The 17,159-nt window shown below is 44.8% G+C and overlaps 1 protein-coding gene and 1 long non-coding RNA gene across 8 annotated transcripts; one reads left to right on the top strand and one right to left on the bottom strand.

Moving 5' to 3' along the window:
• Nucleotides 1–4,093: 4,093 nt before the first annotated feature.
• LOC147185885 (uncharacterized) lies at nucleotides 4,094–11,587 on the bottom strand. The gene is made up of 3 exons (XR_015099192.1): nucleotides 11,441–11,587; nucleotides 5,758–5,928; nucleotides 4,094–4,831 (listed from the first exon to the last, which is right to left on the bottom strand). It is a non-coding gene; the product is annotated as an uncharacterized LOC147185885 (long non-coding RNA).
• LOC147185884 (E3 ubiquitin-protein ligase TRIM17-like) lies at nucleotides 6,256–16,368 on the top strand. Of its 7 annotated transcripts, XM_086102954.1 has the most exons (5): nucleotides 12,484–13,066; nucleotides 13,142–13,234; nucleotides 13,521–14,266; nucleotides 15,397–15,517; nucleotides 15,619–15,834. In XM_086102954.1, the coding sequence occupies exons 3-5, from the start codon at nucleotides 13,680–13,682 to the stop codon at nucleotides 15,682–15,684; spliced, it is 774 nt and encodes a 257-aa protein (XP_085959080.1). In that variant the 5' UTR covers nucleotides 12,484–13,066; nucleotides 13,142–13,234; nucleotides 13,521–13,679; the 3' UTR covers nucleotides 15,685–15,834. The 7 variants fall into 7 exon arrangements, with proteins under 7 accessions (XP_085959084.1, XP_085959082.1, XP_085959080.1 ...); XM_086102956.1 differs by lacking the exons at nucleotides 12,484–13,066; nucleotides 13,142–13,234 and adding an exon at nucleotides 6,428–6,526; XM_086102955.1 differs by lacking the exons at nucleotides 12,484–13,066; nucleotides 13,142–13,234 and adding an exon at nucleotides 13,241–13,440.
• The last annotated feature ends 791 nt before the right edge of the window (nucleotides 16,369–17,159 follow it).

Below are 17,159 nucleotides of genomic sequence, written 5' to 3'. Positions count from 1 at the left end.
ATTGGGATCTGAACCGGGTTTTTTCAGGATTGGGGTGACAGCTGCAGATTTGAAGAGCACAGGAACAATTCCAGTCGACAGAGAGGAATGGATAATGGCTGAGATGAAGGGAAGCAGAGAGGGTAGGCAGGATTTGACCAGAAATGTGGGGAGGGGATCGAGCTGACAGGAGGAAGTCTTGGATTTAATGATGAGGTCTGAAATTAATGAGAGATGGGGGAGTTCAAAAGAAGAGAACAGTTTGCAAGGGGTGAGAAGGTCAGAGGAGGGGAAAGGTACAGAGGAGCCCAGATGCTGGTGGATTTTGTTGATTTTTTCATTGAAAAAGAGGAGAAGTGCGTTGCAGGTGTCACGAGAATAAAAGTGAGGTGGTAGGGAGTCAGGGGGTTGAGTGATTCTGTTCCAAAGGGAAAAGAGAGTCTTTGTATTTCCAGCATTGGAGCAGATGAGTCCAGAGAAGTAATGTGATTTTGCTTGAGAGATGAAATCCTTGTAGAGGGATAGTTGAGCTGCATAGATGTCCTTGTGAGCAGTGAGACCGGTTTTCCTATAAAGTCTCTCAAGCTGCCGGGTTTGGGATTTCAAGGAACGGAGATGAGGGGTGAACCAAGGGGCAGACCGAGTAAAAAGGACAGAGCGGGACTTGACAGGGACGAGCGTATTGAGGATGCTGATGAGACCAGAGTTATATCGGAAAACCAAATCATCAGGAGTGGAATCAATGTCCGGAGTCAGGGTGGTCAGCCATGCAGTGAGAGAGTCAATGTTAATGTCTTTAATATTACGGTAAACGATGGTTCGGGGTGATTTGGCAGTTGAGAGCTGGAGCGTAATGTTGAATGAGATAAGGAAGTGGTCCGTTATTGGAAGTTTGTCAGCAGTACAGTCGGAGGGGGAAATACCAGAGCAGCAGATCAGATGTGATCAGGGTGTGACCTTTGATGTGTGTGAGAAAATCTACAAATTGATCAAAATCAAAACTGTTAAGTGAAGAAGTGAAGTCAATGGTGAGAGGAAGAGCAGTGTTGTCCATATGTATATTAAAATCTCCCAGGATTATTACATTTGGTGACAGAGAGGAGAGATGGGTGAGGACAGCAGACACTTCATTTAAGAAGTTGTGGTGGGGTTTGGGGGAGCGGTACACTGTGGCAATAATCGTGGGAATGGATCCGGATATTTGACAGGCAAGGCATTCAAAGGAGGAAAGTGGACCAGAATCGCGGGGCTTGGAAATGTAAACAAATCCCGGGGGAGTGGAATCGTTCAGCTGTGAGAAGTCTCCGGGAGTTTGCCAGGTTTCATTTAAGCAAAGAATGTCAAGCTTACGGTCCGTGAGGATATCTTGAATGAGATTACCCTTCCCAGTAAGCGAACGGATGTTAAGTAGCCCGAAGTTGACGGCGGCAGTCTCGCTGCTGCGGGGACCGTTAGCCGACCTAGCCAAGCCGGCTAACGCACGATGGTCGATGGATCGGGACGAAACAGTCGAAGATGGTTGAGAGTGCGAGGCAGGCGTGGATGGGGGCTGGAGTGGAATGACTGTGAGATGATGATAGTGATTCCGTGCAAAACAGTAAAACAATCGAGCGTAAAAACACCGTAAAAACACCGTAAAACACAAAAGTTTGTGGGAGAGCAGCGGCAGCCAAAACGCGCCAGCGTTCACTAATTTTATTAATTGTACAACTCAACTGTGTTTATAGAGCAACTTAAATCAACCATCGCTGTATACAATGTGATGTACATGGAGTGAATATCAGAAATACAATGATGAAATTATTTGCTAACAACAACAGCATATGAATGAATTGGAAAATTCTGAAACCAGTCATATTTTGTTTAATTATTGTTTGAGTGAGTGTTGACAGGTAACACGATTATCACAAAAATCTCGACATTATTTATGTAGGATTTTGACATTTCAGTACAAATTTTAGCAGGGTTCATGGAAGTTGATGCGCGTCAATTGCTTTCACGGGCCACATAAATGTATGTATAAATGTATGTGGGGTTTCGACTTTGACACCTGTGATCTAGATGATCTTAGGAAAAGAAAAGAAAAAACACATTTCGGCACAAATTGTTGTATACATTTTTGTTTTGGAGGCAAAGGTTTTTTATTTATAATCGATCTCGTTGATCTCATTATGAAAAAAATAATAATAAAAATTGAGCGGTGAACACACCAAGAGTGATAAAAGAGAGCACGACTTGTTTTATTTGGGTTTGTTTTGGAGGTTGAAGTGATTTGTGTATTGTGCTCCTCTGTTGATATTGCTGGGCTGTGTCATGATTCAGTTTGGGACCAACAGGTGGCACTGTAGGGCTCCCCCTGCAGCTGCACACCTGTTGGTCATTAGGTAATTAGTGCTTTAAAAGGACTCCCAGCCCGACTACTCATTGGCGGGTCATTGTTGCTGTTTGCTACTGTCATGTTCGTTTGTTTGCTGTTCCTTTACTGCTGTCAGGTTTGTTTTGGTCACGGTTCTGTTTTAGCTTCACTTGTTATTTTTGTTTGCTACTTTGGACTGTTTGTTTTTGGATTTAGTTTTCTCTGTGTTTTATCAATACACTTCTTCAAGTTCACCCTGCTCCTTCCTCCTGCCTGCTTTTTGGGGTCCACCACCACCTCGCAAACATGACAGGCTGAAATTGAATTTATTACGGTTTATTGATTTATTCCTAGTTCAAATGGTGCATTAATTTGGTCATAAAGGTTCAGATTTTAGATACATGAGGTTCGGATTTTAAATACATTTCTTAGGTGATTTTATGCGTTTAGGATCTTTTCTTTGATGGTAAAAGAAAACAACCCGACGTTAATATAGTTATTCTCTGCTGAAAGTTGAACTATATTTCTTTTATTTTTATTTTATGTTGATGTGGATACAATGTAATGCAGTAGTGTACTTCTACTGATTTTGAAGGCAAATGATGATTATCGCGGCCGAGAGTTTTTCTTTTTCTTTGGGAGAAATCATGAAAGAGCTCTGCTTTAAGGGTTGTCACTGGTGTTTGCGCATTGGTGTCACTGCTTTTACCAATGACTATTTATCGTCCACAGGAGAGGATATTTGAGATTCCATCTACGTTGGTGTAATTGGGGTTCCTCGTGGCGTACCAGATGAGTATAAATTGGTTAACCAGGTTGCTGCACGATTGGGGTTCATTTTTATAAACGTGCTGACGGGATCTGCTACCTCCACTACAGTGTCCAGAAGCTTGCAAATTATACTGTGGAAGCCTTTTTGGCGATTGGAAGTAAAACAGCAATTGACAGTCATCTCTCTGATGGTGTTCCGGGACTGCATAGCGGTCAATGTGCTCTTGGCTGAGGCCAATCGAGCGTGTGCGATATGTGGTGAGCGGTGCTGTTCAACCACGCCCTGAGGGCCCCGCACACTGAACCGGATCGCTCCGGCGTGACCATGCCCTTGTCATCAGAGTTATGGAGTAAGACCTTTGTCACGTAACATACTGGTGTGTTATGTCTTAATCTTTCAAATTCTTTTCTCTCAGCTATCTCGACATTGTGTGGATTTGCTGCGGTCCCTGTATCAATAGCTCTGCTTATCCAATTTATCACTACGGTTATGGCACCCACGACGTCTAAAGTGAATGGAGTGTACCCTCTGCTGTTACTTTTGGATGGCAATGATTCTGATGTGGAAAACGGCTCGGGTTGTGGTGACTTGTTCTCATTTAAATATCAGAATGTTGTGGGCGATGTTTAACGTCTTTTCCTGGGTTCTTTTTCAGATTGTTTTTGATCTGGTGATAGCCTCTTTCTTTTCGACCCCTGGGTCTACCTATGTTGCATTTACATGACTCCACTGAATAAAGCAAATGTAGGATATACAGGGGGGAATGATAGGTTGATTATTTTTAGTTATCATAGATTCGTTTATCATTGTTATATTGATATTGATTGATGAATTATGCTCGCAAAGAAGAAAGCTTATGCCTGACATGATAAATTGATTATGCTTGCAAAGAAGAACGCTTATGCCTGCAATCATTAATTGACTATGCCTGCAATGAAGAACGCTTCTGCTTTTAATAAAGATATATTCTTTATTATGTACTCACATTTATAATCCTTTTTATCCATTATATACTCACATTTAGACTCAAGAATGCTTAGTGCACTGTGTGGAAGTTTAGGGACGCAACCACCTTTCCGAGGACGTGGTTGGGAAGAGATAAGTGTTAAGACTAAATAGTGAGCAAGGTTGGACAGTGAATGGAGCCATCAACACCAGCTACAACGTGATGTTTTTGTAACAATTGCACACATGTACGTAATTTACACTCACATACACACACATAGTCGAACAAGTTCAGTGTGCGTTCAACAGCCCCCACCCTTTAGGTTGGACACACCTATGCAGTAGATTTCCCAATAAATGAGGAGGTGAAGGAGGAGATCGTTAGGGTGACGTGCCGAGAACTGAAACCGAACGCTTCTCCTCGTTCCCTCCTGGTACCAGAATTGAGTCTCCTGTCTCCTCCTTGTGTTGTATTCCTGAGTGTCAAATTGGACCAACCTGACAAACACTCTAAATTGTCCCTAGGTATGAGTGTGGGCGTGGATGGTTGTTCGTCTCTGTGTGCCCTGCGATTGGCTGGCAACCGATTCAGGGTGTCCCCCGCCTACTGCCCGAAGACAGTAGGCTACAGCACCCCCCGCAACCCTAGTGAGGATAAAGCGGTTCGGAAAATGAATGAATGAATCATAACAAAATATATTTTAGCAATCCCGGAGCGAGACCAGATCTCAGGCACACTACGCCACCTGGGGTATCCAACTACAGATCCAGACACAGACCTGAAAAAAAAATAAAATACATTTTTAATTTTTATTTTTTTATAAAGCTTTATATCTTGTTCAAGACAATCCATATTGTAATGGAAAATAATATATTAACACACACCAGCATAATATGTTTTTGTTGTGTATTGTGGCCACCTGCTTTTGAACAAAAAATCTAAGAATCTTTCACTGAAGATTCTCTGTGAAACCAGAGAAAAAACACCTTGAAAAACCAAAATTTCACACTGTTTTATTGCCTCGCCTAACTGCTACAAACTCCACACCAATTTTCAATTCATACAATAATTTCTGTACAATATTAATCCTGAAAATTTCCTGTACCTGCATTGTAAATATAAGCATACATAATTACATCATTTAGAAAATGTTTGGACCCTGGTTCAAAACTATATTTCACTGTAGAATCCCTGGACATTTTGTCTTGTATTACTGAATACAGGATCAATGCTTCAATATGTATGAGGAACTCAAGTCCAAGTGAAAATTTCAGATGATCCACCGTGTTTATTTGTTCATTGTTGTGGCATTAATTATTATGATTTTTTAATGATTATTTATTTATATTAATTTGGGTATTTGGTGCCAACTAAAATTTCCTTATTTAAAAAAAAACATTACAAATATATTTGTATTGAAGGACTTTACTTTTGTAGTAGTCAACTCTGCTTCTCCTTCTGAACTCTAGCTCTGAACTCACAATCTCATCGCGTGACTGAAGCTCCTCCCTGATTACGTGAAGCCCAGTCCCAAGCTGCCTTTTACTTTTACACTAGTACTTCTACTTACAAACGTCTCTTCAAACGAAATTTTCAAGTTACGAAATGCCTCAACAGGAAATTATTGCCTCTAGTTACGAAAGAAATCTCAAGATATGAAAACATTTCTTCCAGAACCAATTAATTTCGGAAGTAGAGTGGTACCTCTACTGAGGAAAACTAATTTCCTAAGTACTGTAGAGCCAGGTTGTCCAGGAGGCGTCCATTGGTGGGGTAGTGGGAGTACCGTCGTGGTTTTGTCTCGTCTCCAGCAGCTGGCAGTGGAGGTTCTTTCTCTCTCGTTCCGCACCTGTTCCTCATGTCATTATCTGTCACCTGTTAAAAGAGACCTCCAAGCTATCACCAATTGTCAGATATTTGCCTTGCTCTCAACTCTCGTACCAATGCCAAGTGCTTGTTTACTCGACCTCATTTGAAATTGCTCATCGTCACAGTCCGGTTAAGTATCTCCTTATTTCTTTTCCATTCATTCATTGTTCTTGATTTGGAGCATTATCCTTGATGTGTTTTGGTTTTCCTGCCATTGACTTTTCCTTGTTCTGATTTTGTGTTCTTTTGTTTTCCCTTGCCTTTTGCAAGCACATGTGGTTTGTATCGTTTTTTCAAATATTTTTGAAAAAGCTCCAGGGAGCCACTAGGTCGGCGCTAAAGAGCCGCATGCGGGTCCAGAGCCACAGGCTGCCAACCCCCGAGTTAGAGGAATGTGACTCGCTTCGCAGCTGTCAAAGAGACTGCAACACATCGCTGAACAGAGATCCAGTAAGAGACGCTTGGGGTTCTCGTGTGAAAATGTACGCAAGGAACATAACAAAGTACACGGAGGAACTCTGTGGCCCAAAAGAGGAAAACGAACGTCTTCGTCAACTCTTGGAAGTTCTTTGTCAGCAGCCACGTGCTGCAGTACGCAGAACAGGTTTGTTGACTTCTTACTCACTCGCTTAGAGAGAGAACTGCCCTGTTGAAAATAATATTGCACTGTTTATATGAAAGAGAATCCTTCTGTGCATGTCCTAGGCACAGGAATCAGGATTCATGTAAGGATAGGCAGACGGGATAGGATATGGGACGTCAACAAAAGGATGACAATGTATCTTTCATTCATCCATCCATCCATCTTCTACCGCTTATCCGGGGCCGGGTCGCGGGGGCAGCAGCTTTAGCAGGGAAGCCCAGACTTCCCTCTCCCTAGCTACTTCTTCCAGCTCTCCCCAGGGGATCCCGAGGCGTTCCCAGGCCAGCTGGGTGACATAGTCTCTCCAGCGTGTCCTGGGTCGTACTCGGGGTCTCCTCCCAGTGGGACATGCCCGGAACACCTCACCAGGGAGGCATTCAGGAGGCATCCGAATCAGATGCCCAAGCCACCTCATCTGGCTCCTCTCGATGTGGAGGAGAAGTGGCTCGACTCTGAGCCCCTCCCGGATGACCGAGCTTCTCACCTTATCTCTAAGGGAGAGCCCGGACACCCTGCGGAGAAAGCTCATTTCGGCCGCTTGTATCCGGGATCTCGTTCTTTCGGTCACGACCCATAGCTCGTGACCATAGATGAGGGTTGGAACGTAGATCGACCGGTAAATTGAGAGCTTCGCCCTTTGGCTCAGCTCCTTCTTTACCCCAACAGACCGATACAAAGTCCGCATCACAGCAGACGCTGCATGGATCCGCCTGTCGATCTCTCGCTCCCTCCTGCCTTCACTCGTGAACAAGACCCCAAGATACTTAAACTCCTCCACTTGGGGCAAGATCTCCTCCCCGACCCGGAGGGGGCACTCCACCCTTTTCCGACTGAGGACCATTGTTTCAGTTTTGGAGGTGCTGATTTTCATCCCAAGCACTTCACACTCGGCTGCGAAACGCTCCAGTGAGAGTTGGAGAGCCCTGCTTGAAGGAGCCAAAAGGACCACATCATCTGCAAAACGCAGAGATGCAATACTGAGGACACCAAAACGGACCCCCTCAACGCTTCGGCTGCGCCTAGAAATTCGGTCCATAAAGGTTATGAACAGAATCAGCGACAAGGGGCAGCCTTGGCAGAGTCCTACCCTCACTGGATACGATTCCAACTTACTGCCGGCAATACGAACCAAACTCTGACATCGGTGGTATAGTGACCGAACAGCCTGTATCAGGGGGTTTGGTACCCCATACCCACGAAGCACCCCCCACAGAACTCCCCGAGGGACACGGTCAAACGCCTTCTCCAAGTCCACAAAACACATGTAGACTGGTTGGGCGAATTCCCACATACCCTCGAGGACCCTGCTAAGGGTGTAGAGCTGGTCCACTGTTCCACGGCCGGACGAAAATCACACTGCTCCTCCTGAATCTGAGGCTCGACTTCCTGACGGACCCTCCTCTCCAGCACCTCTGAAAAAACAGGGAGGCTGAGGAGTGTGATCCCTCTGTAGTTGGATCACACCCTCCGGTCCACCACCCCGGTCTGCCAATCCAGAGGCCCTCTCCCCGCTGACCACGGGATGTTGCAGAGGCGTGTCAACCAGGACAGCCCCACAACATCCAGAGCCTTGAGGAACTCTGGGCGGATCTCATCCACCTGCCACCGAGACAAAGAGCTTTTAACCACATCGGTGACTTCGACCACAGAGATAGGAGATCCCACCTCAGAGTCCCCAGACTCTGCTTCCTCCAAGGAAGGCTTGCTGGTGGAGTTGAGGTGGTCTTCGAAGTACTCTGCCCACCGGCTCACAACGTCCCGAGTCGAGGTCAACAGCGCCCCATCTCCACTGTACACAGTATTGGTGGTGCACTGCTTCCCCCTCCTGAGACATCGGATGGTAGACCAGAATTTCCTCGAAGCCATCCGGAAGTCGGCTTCCATGGCCTCACCGAACTCTTCCACGCCCGAGTTTTTGCCTCGGCGACCACCGAAGCTGCATTCCGCTTGGCCAGTCGATACCCGTCAGCTGCCTCTGGGTCCCACAGGCCATAAGCGCCCGATAGGACTCCTTCTTCTGCTTGACGGCATCCCTTACGGCTGGTGTCCACCAACGAGTACGGGGGTAGCCGCCACAATGTACCTTCAACCATTAATATTTAAAAAAAAATACGATTCACGCTTAACTTCTAAGTTAACGGAAAAGGGGATTAAATTGACATTTACGTCAGAAAATAAGAGCAGAGGAGCAATCCAACATTTTAGCAGCATGGTACCCAAGTGGTTAGCATGTCTGCCTCACAATTCTTGTGCTTTGAATTGCAATTTGAATTGCGGCCGCGAAGGCTTCCTCTGGCATTCCAAAACCATCCATACAAAACAACCATAGGACAGAAAAGACCTGACAAATATGAAGAAATATGTTTCATATTCATAATTTTTTTCTTTGTCTGAAATCTTTAATCCATTTGATGTTATATAATTCAGCATGATGTCTTTGTTCCACTGGTGAAAGGACACTTTCATGCTCTCCTCTTTCATCTACAACTGCATCAAAGAACAAAGTGTATGCAGAAAAGTGGTGAAGATTGCATGACTGTCTGTTTTGTATGTGTTGATTTATTTTGTCATTTTATGTTAACTGTTCTGTTGATGACGGCGTGGGTACCCGCAATGGCTCCTCTCTCTCCTGTGGTTGAGAGGAAAGAAATGTAATCTGTGCTGTATGTTGCACATTGAGCACATTTGACAATAAAGTTGACTTGACTTGATATGGCATAATCTCACAATTATTCAATGAGAATGATGATGTGGATGAAGAGTCTGATGGTGATCTGACATGTCACACTGACAACAAACCCTGGAATTGTACCTGTAGGAGCACTTTGAAAAGACATATGAGAACCCACACTGTCAACAAGTCAAGTCAAGTCAACAGTATTTATAGAGCACTTTCAAACAGCCATCGCTGCATACAAAGTGCTGTACATGGAGCAATTTAACATGCACAATAAACAGTAAGACAAATCGGTAATAAAGGCGGTAGAAAGCACCAAACAGTAAAACCAAGAACAAATCTAAGTCATGCTGAGTCGAATGCCAAAGAATACAAGTGAGTTTTGAGGAGGGTTTTGAAGATGGGCAGCGAGGAGGCTTGCCGAATGTTTAGTGGGAGGTCATTCCAGAGAGAGGGACCAGCAACAGAAAAGGCTCGATCCCCTCTGAGCCTCAGTTTAGTTCTTGGTACTTCTAATAAAGTCTGGTCCACAGACCTGAGGCGCCGGGCAGGCGTGTAGGGGCGGATGAGCTCAGAGAGGTAAGGTGGCGCGAGATTATTCAGAGATTTGAAAACAAATAAGAGGATCTTGAAAATAACTCTAAAATGAATGGGGAGCCAGTGAAGGGATGCCAGAGTAGGAGTTATGTGCTCCCTCTTACGAGTACCAGTCAAGAGGCGAGCGGCGGCATTCTGGACCAGCTGAAGGCGCTTAATGGAGGACTGGCTGACTCCAAAGTAAAGGGCATTGCAGTAATCGAGCCGGGATGTGACAAAGGCATGAATTACCATCTCAAAGTGTTCATGTGAGAGGAGAGGTTTTATTTTGGCCAGCTGTCTAAGGTGAAAGAAGCTGGATTTAACACTGGTGACAAACCACTCACCTGTTCAGACTGTGGCCGGAAATTCTCTCGGAAGGGAACCTTAACGATTCACACAAGAATCCATACTGGGGAGAAGTCCTTTTTCCTGCTCAGTTTGTGGCCAAAGTTTCTCAGCCAAGGCACACTTGAAAAGGCACGTAAGAATACACACAGGTGAGAAACCTTTTGCCTGCTTAGTTTGTGGCCAAAGATTATCTGAGAAGGGAAGCTTAAAACGTCACACAAGAACACATACTGGTGAGAAACCCTTTGCCTGTTCAGATTGTGGGCAATTATTCTCTCAGGAGGGAGGCTTGATAAGTCACTCCAGAACCCACACTGGTGAGAAACCCTTTTTCTGCTCAGTTTGTGGCCAAAGTTTCTCTCAGAAGAGAGACTTAAAAGTACACTCAAGAACCCACACAGGTGAGAAACCTTTTTCCTGCTCAGTTTGTGGGCAAAAATTCTCACGGACATATCAGATGAAGAATCACAAGTGTGTTAATGAGATGAACAGTCAGCAATGAAGTTTTCACCTCCCATCTGATCAAGCTTCATGATTTCATGCACCAAGACTGATTGAATTTTATACTTTTACGTACTTTTCTTTTTCTTGACTGCATTGAAAAGTTTTATTGCTGTTAAAATGAATTAGAAATTTTTACGTTGTTTTTGGCATTCTAATAGTTTTAGATTCTACATACTAGTTACTTTGTATTTGACTTTGAGTTGGGCTTTTTGTCGTTTGTTTTAATTTGTTTTCAAAGGGGGCTTGGTCATTTGTATTAGTTCTTGTTTTCGTTTCTCAAAATTGAACTGTCCTCTGGATAGCACCCCACGTATCGAGTTATGTGTTTTATAGTCTTATTGAATGTGATCCTGAATAAAATGGGCATTTTCCATTTTGCCATTTAATTTATGAAGCACCCATACCTATTGTTTGATGCTGTGTGTTGCTTGCTGGCCAATAAAGTTCTCCTTGGTCAAAAAGCTTGGATCAGCCAAGTCTTCTTCAATATCACCAATCACAATAATGGTGGGATTCATGATTGGTGAGGCACAATTTCCCTGGAATGAGATTGAAAAATAGGAACCCGAAAAAGGAAGTTTTGTCTGTATTCAAATGTTGACTTTCATGATAACATATCTTAAATACGGGCAGAAGGGAATTTTTGAACGCTGCTTTGAACTGGGAGGTCGGATCCCCGAAGTCAAGAAAAAAAGGACCCCAAATTCATTAATTAGAGACGATCCCTGCGTAGACAAGACCGCATCTCTCGGACTTTCAATACTAACCTGGCAATAACGCGTCCCGGCACCGCCCTTGTCCACTGTCACCTGTGGTGCCAAAATAGGAAGCAGATTTGAGGTGGTGACTCCATTAAGATGACTGGAGGCTGTGCTCCACGCTCTTCACCTTCCTCGAATGTGTCGTTATGTTGGGCTAGGAGCAGTCCCACCTGGTTGTATAACGAGTCGTCCGATATTTGGCACAAGACTCCTCGAATAGGTGTGTCCTTTTCCCGCCCTCTTTGCATTGTGTCAGGAGTGAGACATGCCGTCAGGTTGCTGGCCTCAAGTTTGTTGAAGTATGGCTCAAAGTCCTCCCCTAAAACATCAACCACATTCTCACATCACATGGGAAGTTGTGTCAAAAGTTTTCTTGAACAGAGTATGGAATATGTATGACCAATCCAAGCGACTCCCCCCACTCCATTTTTAAAATCAGGGCAGTTGAAGGATTTTGTTGGAGCAGAAATTGACTCGCGAGGGTCCCTGTACGAGATTGGTGCTCGCAAAGTGCATTAATATTGCAAAAGTGCAAGCTCTCCCCTTCTGGATGATATATTTGGGCCACGAATGTTCCTAAGGCATTTGTAGAACACCTTCACACAATTTGAGACTCAAACAAAAACAAAAAAACTATGCAGTAGCTAAATATCAGTTTCAGATTTTAAAAAACTAAGTATACTCTTTCAAAAAAATCAGAATCAGAATCAGAATCCCACTTCCAACTTTCCACCGTCAATCTGGCTCCACTTTCAAAAAGCAACCTGTTGCATCCTGTCACACATTAGTTGCTCCCTTAACAAGAACTGCATGTGATCTGTTTTGAACCTTACACGTAAATTATATCATCACATTGTTTGCATGATCACATGGAGAACATATTTCATCTTGTTATATCCGTTTCCAAGGCCATACTTGTCCCGCCCCCAAAGAAAATCTTGTAGCCTCGAGCAGCCTTCTTGCAACAACTCACGCTGTGACAGAAAGGTGCAACCACATTGGCCACGCCCACCAGCTCTGGCCTCATTCTGTTCTTCGACTGATGACATCACGTTGGCTCTGTTGTCCTCAAAAGATAGATCGCATCTAACTTGATGTGACCAGGTGGCCGTAAGTAATGCCTTTAAAATGGCACAGGGTCCGACATTCACGGTGGCCTAATGGCCCTGGGCCAGTGTGGTACTGTGGCGGGTCATCACGGACGTTGCAGATGCTACAAATTGAATTTTTACAAATATTTCGCAACAAATGATTTTGTAGACATTCCGTTGTGTGATAGTGACCCACATCTGAAAAAATCATTGTATTTATTTGTCTTTGTAACCAAGATAACTTTCACTAATTCACTGGTTCTGTTTCATCTCCCTCACTGCTCTGCTCTCTGTGTCATTATTTTTCGACTGTGTTGTCGAAAAAGAATGACTTAAAACTTGTGTTAGTTTTTTTCTTTTTTTTTTTGGAGGGGGGGCTGCTGATGCATTCATATTATTTGTGTCAAATGATTTTTCTTCCTCGCTTCCTCAGCTACAAATATTGGAAGCAAAATGTAAAAAAAAAAAAAAAAAAACAATTAAAAATTCTTGCCGTCCCAGAGCGGATCTTCGGCGAGTTGCAGTAAGAAGAAAGGCAAAAGTGAGGTCAACATTTTAGTTCATTTTATCGTATGTCATTCATTTTAGTTCATCAGTTGTTTTGCTATTTTTGTAGTGTGGTGAAGCCAGTTTGGCAGGTTCGTTGTTTCAGTGAGCTCATTGTGTTTTCTTTCGTCGCTCCCTTCACATTGAATACAAAGCAGGACAGGTAAGCTGCCATCTCCTTACAAGCCCTTTTTATCCTCTTTTATTTTTCCGAGCAAGTTAGCTTTCAGGACTGCATTTTGCTTTCGTTTTCTTCTCCTGCGGCTCCATGTCGGGGAAACTTTGTTGCAGTGTTTTTTGGTGCTTGAATCCTAATTTGATTTTGCTCGGTGTGACTTGTTTTATTGGAATGTTTTTGTGCGCATGCATGTGAGTGCGCGCGCTTCAGTGTGTGTGTGTGTGTGTGTGCATGCGCAAGTGATAATAAACCTCATTTTGTGTGATCCCAGATAACGGTGTGCTTTTGGCTGCCGTCAAGTCAGAAAACGAAAACCAGGAAGTCCACTTGGTGACAAACGATTCCTTCCCTCATGACTGAAGCCAACGCACGGCAGCTCTCCTGACAGCCAAAGTTGCAAGCTTGCAGACTGGGTGTCTTCGCGAGGACCATGGCGAGAAGAGTTGCGGACTACCTAGTATGTCCGACCTGTTTGGAAATCTTTACAGATCCTGTCGTACTGCCTTGTAGTCACAGCTTCTGCCGCACGTGTGTGCAGCAGTGGTGGGAGCGGAAGGGACATCAGTCATGTCCAGTCTGTAGAACTGAGTTTAGTTTGATGGATGTCCCTTTAAACTTGGCCCTGAGGAATGTGTGTGAGGCCTTTTCAAAAGCCTCAGTTGAGGCGGAAGACGTCTGCAGTTTGCACAAGGAGATACTGAAACTCTTCTGTTTGGACCACCAGGAGCTTGTGTGCCTCGTCTGCAGAGATGCAGAAAAACACGCCGGCCACACATTCCGTCCCCTCGAGGAAGTTCTCAAAAGTAACAAAGAGAAACTCTGGGAAGGTCTGCAGGGGGCAAAGGAAAGACTGGAAGTTTTGAACGAGATCCGAGACGACTGCAATGAACAAGCGGCATACATCAAGATCCAGAGGCAGCGGATGGAAAGCAAGATTAAGAAGGATTTCGAGGAGCTTCGTCGCTTCCTGCTGTTTGCCAAATTCTATGGCCGCATACGGCATTGGCTTGTTTGGTGGTGAGTACAAAGGGTTTGCAGACGTATCCGGAGCCTACATTCCATCGGTGAAGCCGCAGAGGATCCGAGTTCAAGTGGACACTCACGAAAGATCAATTTCCTTCTCCGAATCTCTTACAAACACTCAGTTAGGCAAAACCAATCCTTCCGCTTGGTCGGGTTTGTCTGACAACATTAATTTGTTTCCTTTCTTTTGGAGCAGAAGTCAAATTCCTCTGCGAATCATTCCACTCGCCCCTTGCGTTACGACTCAAAGTCAGTGATGCCGTCTGAGATGTTTTGCTCCCACATTGGAAGTCTGATCTTTGTTTTGAGATATTTTCTTTTTTTCCTCTTTCCAAAGGATCGCTGACAGATTGATTTTTTTTTTTTAAAAGAAAGATTATTGATAAACAATGCGGAAGGTAGAATTCAATCTGTGCAAAATGTCATGATGTCGTTTGCCAAAATGTATTAAAGAAATGGAGTGCAATCTTGAGTGACGGATGCTCCTTTTCGCCGACAATTCGAGTTTCGTCCGTAATTTTCATCGAAGAATGACCACTATTTCCGGACTATTTTTGATACCGCAGCGGTCTTGGCACGGACGAGTGGTTGGATATATCCCACTGTGTAACCATCATTGGCAATGGTGAATCTGAAAACTTGTTACATTCCTCCCGCACCTGAAGGCGGGAGCTGTTGCATATGTGGGTGAAGCTCCCACCTCTGCATTCATGATTATTCAATCACAAATCGCTGTGACGTTTGAGGAAAAATATATATATTTTAAGTGTGCATGTTATTAAAATGAAGCATGATTTTCAATTGAGAGAATGAACGAAACGGAATCAGATCACAGAGCAATTTCTGCCAACACAGTAGGATTTTCAATTTCCTTGACATCTGTTGATAGATTTCTTGTCACAGTGGTGTGACATCAGCAAAAGACCACATTGTGATTTTGAGGGAAACTTGTCCGCCTGTTTGTGTACCAGAGGAAGCCTTCTTTTCCCCTCCACCACTGGCCGCTTCTCGGCCAGTATTCTCGAAAAGAAGACGCAGACAAGACAAAAGATGACGTTGAGACAAGACACAAGAACCACAGTGCGCTGCTGCGACTCAGGGGGTCACTCTTCCTCTTCTCACAGCAGCGCCAGGCTTCCAATGTGCGGGTGTGATGTCTCTGCCTCAGGAAATGAAGACCCCCGCCTCCTCAGCCAGAAGTCAGCGTTCATGCAGACTGCGGGTGCAGACATGAGTCGGGTGCTTGTATGTGTGCTGATGGCTGCTTGGAGTCTTTGTAAGGTCATGTGCGGTCAACGGCACTTTCAACTGATGTCTCCACCGCATTTGTTGCCTTTTTGTGACAGGAAGCAGCGGCCAGACCGTGCACCAGCCCAAAGTGGACGTCCACACTGTGGAGGGTGCAACAGTGACGCCGGACTGCAGCTACGTCACATCGGTGAGCAACGACTACATCTTCTGGTACAAACAAGAAGCCAACGCAGCTCCCGAGTTCATCCTGAGCCGATTTAAGATTGGTCAAGGCAAGACGGCAGAAAAATACGCTGACAGGTATCGCTGCAGCATGAATGCCAGTGCTCGGCAAGCTCCTCTGCGTATCGAGCGTGTGAAGCCCAGCGACTCGGGAGTCTTCTACTGCGCCTTGCAGCCCACGCTGACACATCCACTGGCGTGCCTGCACAAAAACTCTTGCAACCGCCTCATCTCGTCACATACATCGGGGGCGTGGCCTCACAGGATGAGATGGGTCACACTGTCGCAGAGCTGGAACTCAGCCTAACAACAGACTGTTTTCGTGCTCAAAATGATATTGTTTTGTCCCGTTGTGGCCCAGCGGGCCTAAAAACATACTTTGTAACTCACTGAGGATGATTTTTCGATTTTTCTTGCCGCTCACTCTGTCATGAGTCTCAGATGTGCTCCTTTCCTAATCTGATTTGAGACTCCATATGGATTCCTTCATGTATTTCAATGTCCTCTCCTTCTTTCTGATCTGAAGTTAGGTCTGTCCAAAATGGGACAAATTTGTGTTGGGAATACTCCTTGACAATTCGGGAAGAGGTCACATGTTGCATTAAACAAATGAAGCACTGGGATTTTTACTGCAAATGCTTGGATGAATGGATGGAAGGAAGTTATGTGAAGGAGAATGCACCGTCTTTGTGTACCTTGCTGTTCAAGATGTCCAAAGACAGCTGGGATAGACCCCAGCATGCGCCGCGACCCTTGTGAGGATAAGCGGATTAGAAAATGGATGGATGGATATCCAATAGGCGACCTTCATTCAACATGTTAGACCAAGGATCAGCAAGGGAACCTGCTGTGAATGAACGTGCAAGTGTGTCATTTGCCACTGTTCCTTGAATCGGTCACTTGAAACGGACATGAAAACTGAATCCGTTTTTTTAGGCATTATATCAGAATGAGATCAGCGGAACTCCAGTTATTTCAGCCTTTGAAGGAGGTGGTGTGACCTGTTTTACCAGAACTGAAATGCTGTCATCTGTGACACAGGTGCCAAGGTGACCACTTCCTGTGCAAAGAGCAGCAAAAGCAAAGACAGTGCAACAGATGCACTGTGTGGGTATTGCATGGTCTCTTCGTGCCTGCGTGGGTTTTCTCTGGGTACAGTTTCCTCCCACAGTCCAAAAACATGCATGGCAGGTTAACGGAAGACTCTAAATTGTCCCGAGGTGTGAGTGTGAGCGCGGATGTTTGTTCGTCTTTGTGTACCCTGCTGTTCAAGGTGTCCGCCGCCTACTGCCCAAAGACAGCTGGGATAGACCCCAGCATGCACCGCGACCCTTGTGAGGATAAGCGGATTAGAAAATGGATGGATGGATATCCAATAGGCGTCACAAACAACCTTTGTTCAACATGTTAGACA

This window comes from Hippocampus guttulatus, chromosome 22 (assembly GCF_054856545.1).
Source record: "Hippocampus guttulatus isolate MCC_2025c chromosome 22, RoL_Hgut_1.0, whole genome shotgun sequence".
Lineage (NCBI taxonomy): Eukaryota > Metazoa > Chordata > Actinopteri > Syngnathiformes > Syngnathidae > Hippocampus > Hippocampus guttulatus.
The sequence above is the reverse complement of the archived record's forward strand: the minus strand, read 5'-3'. Positions and strand labels throughout refer to the sequence as shown.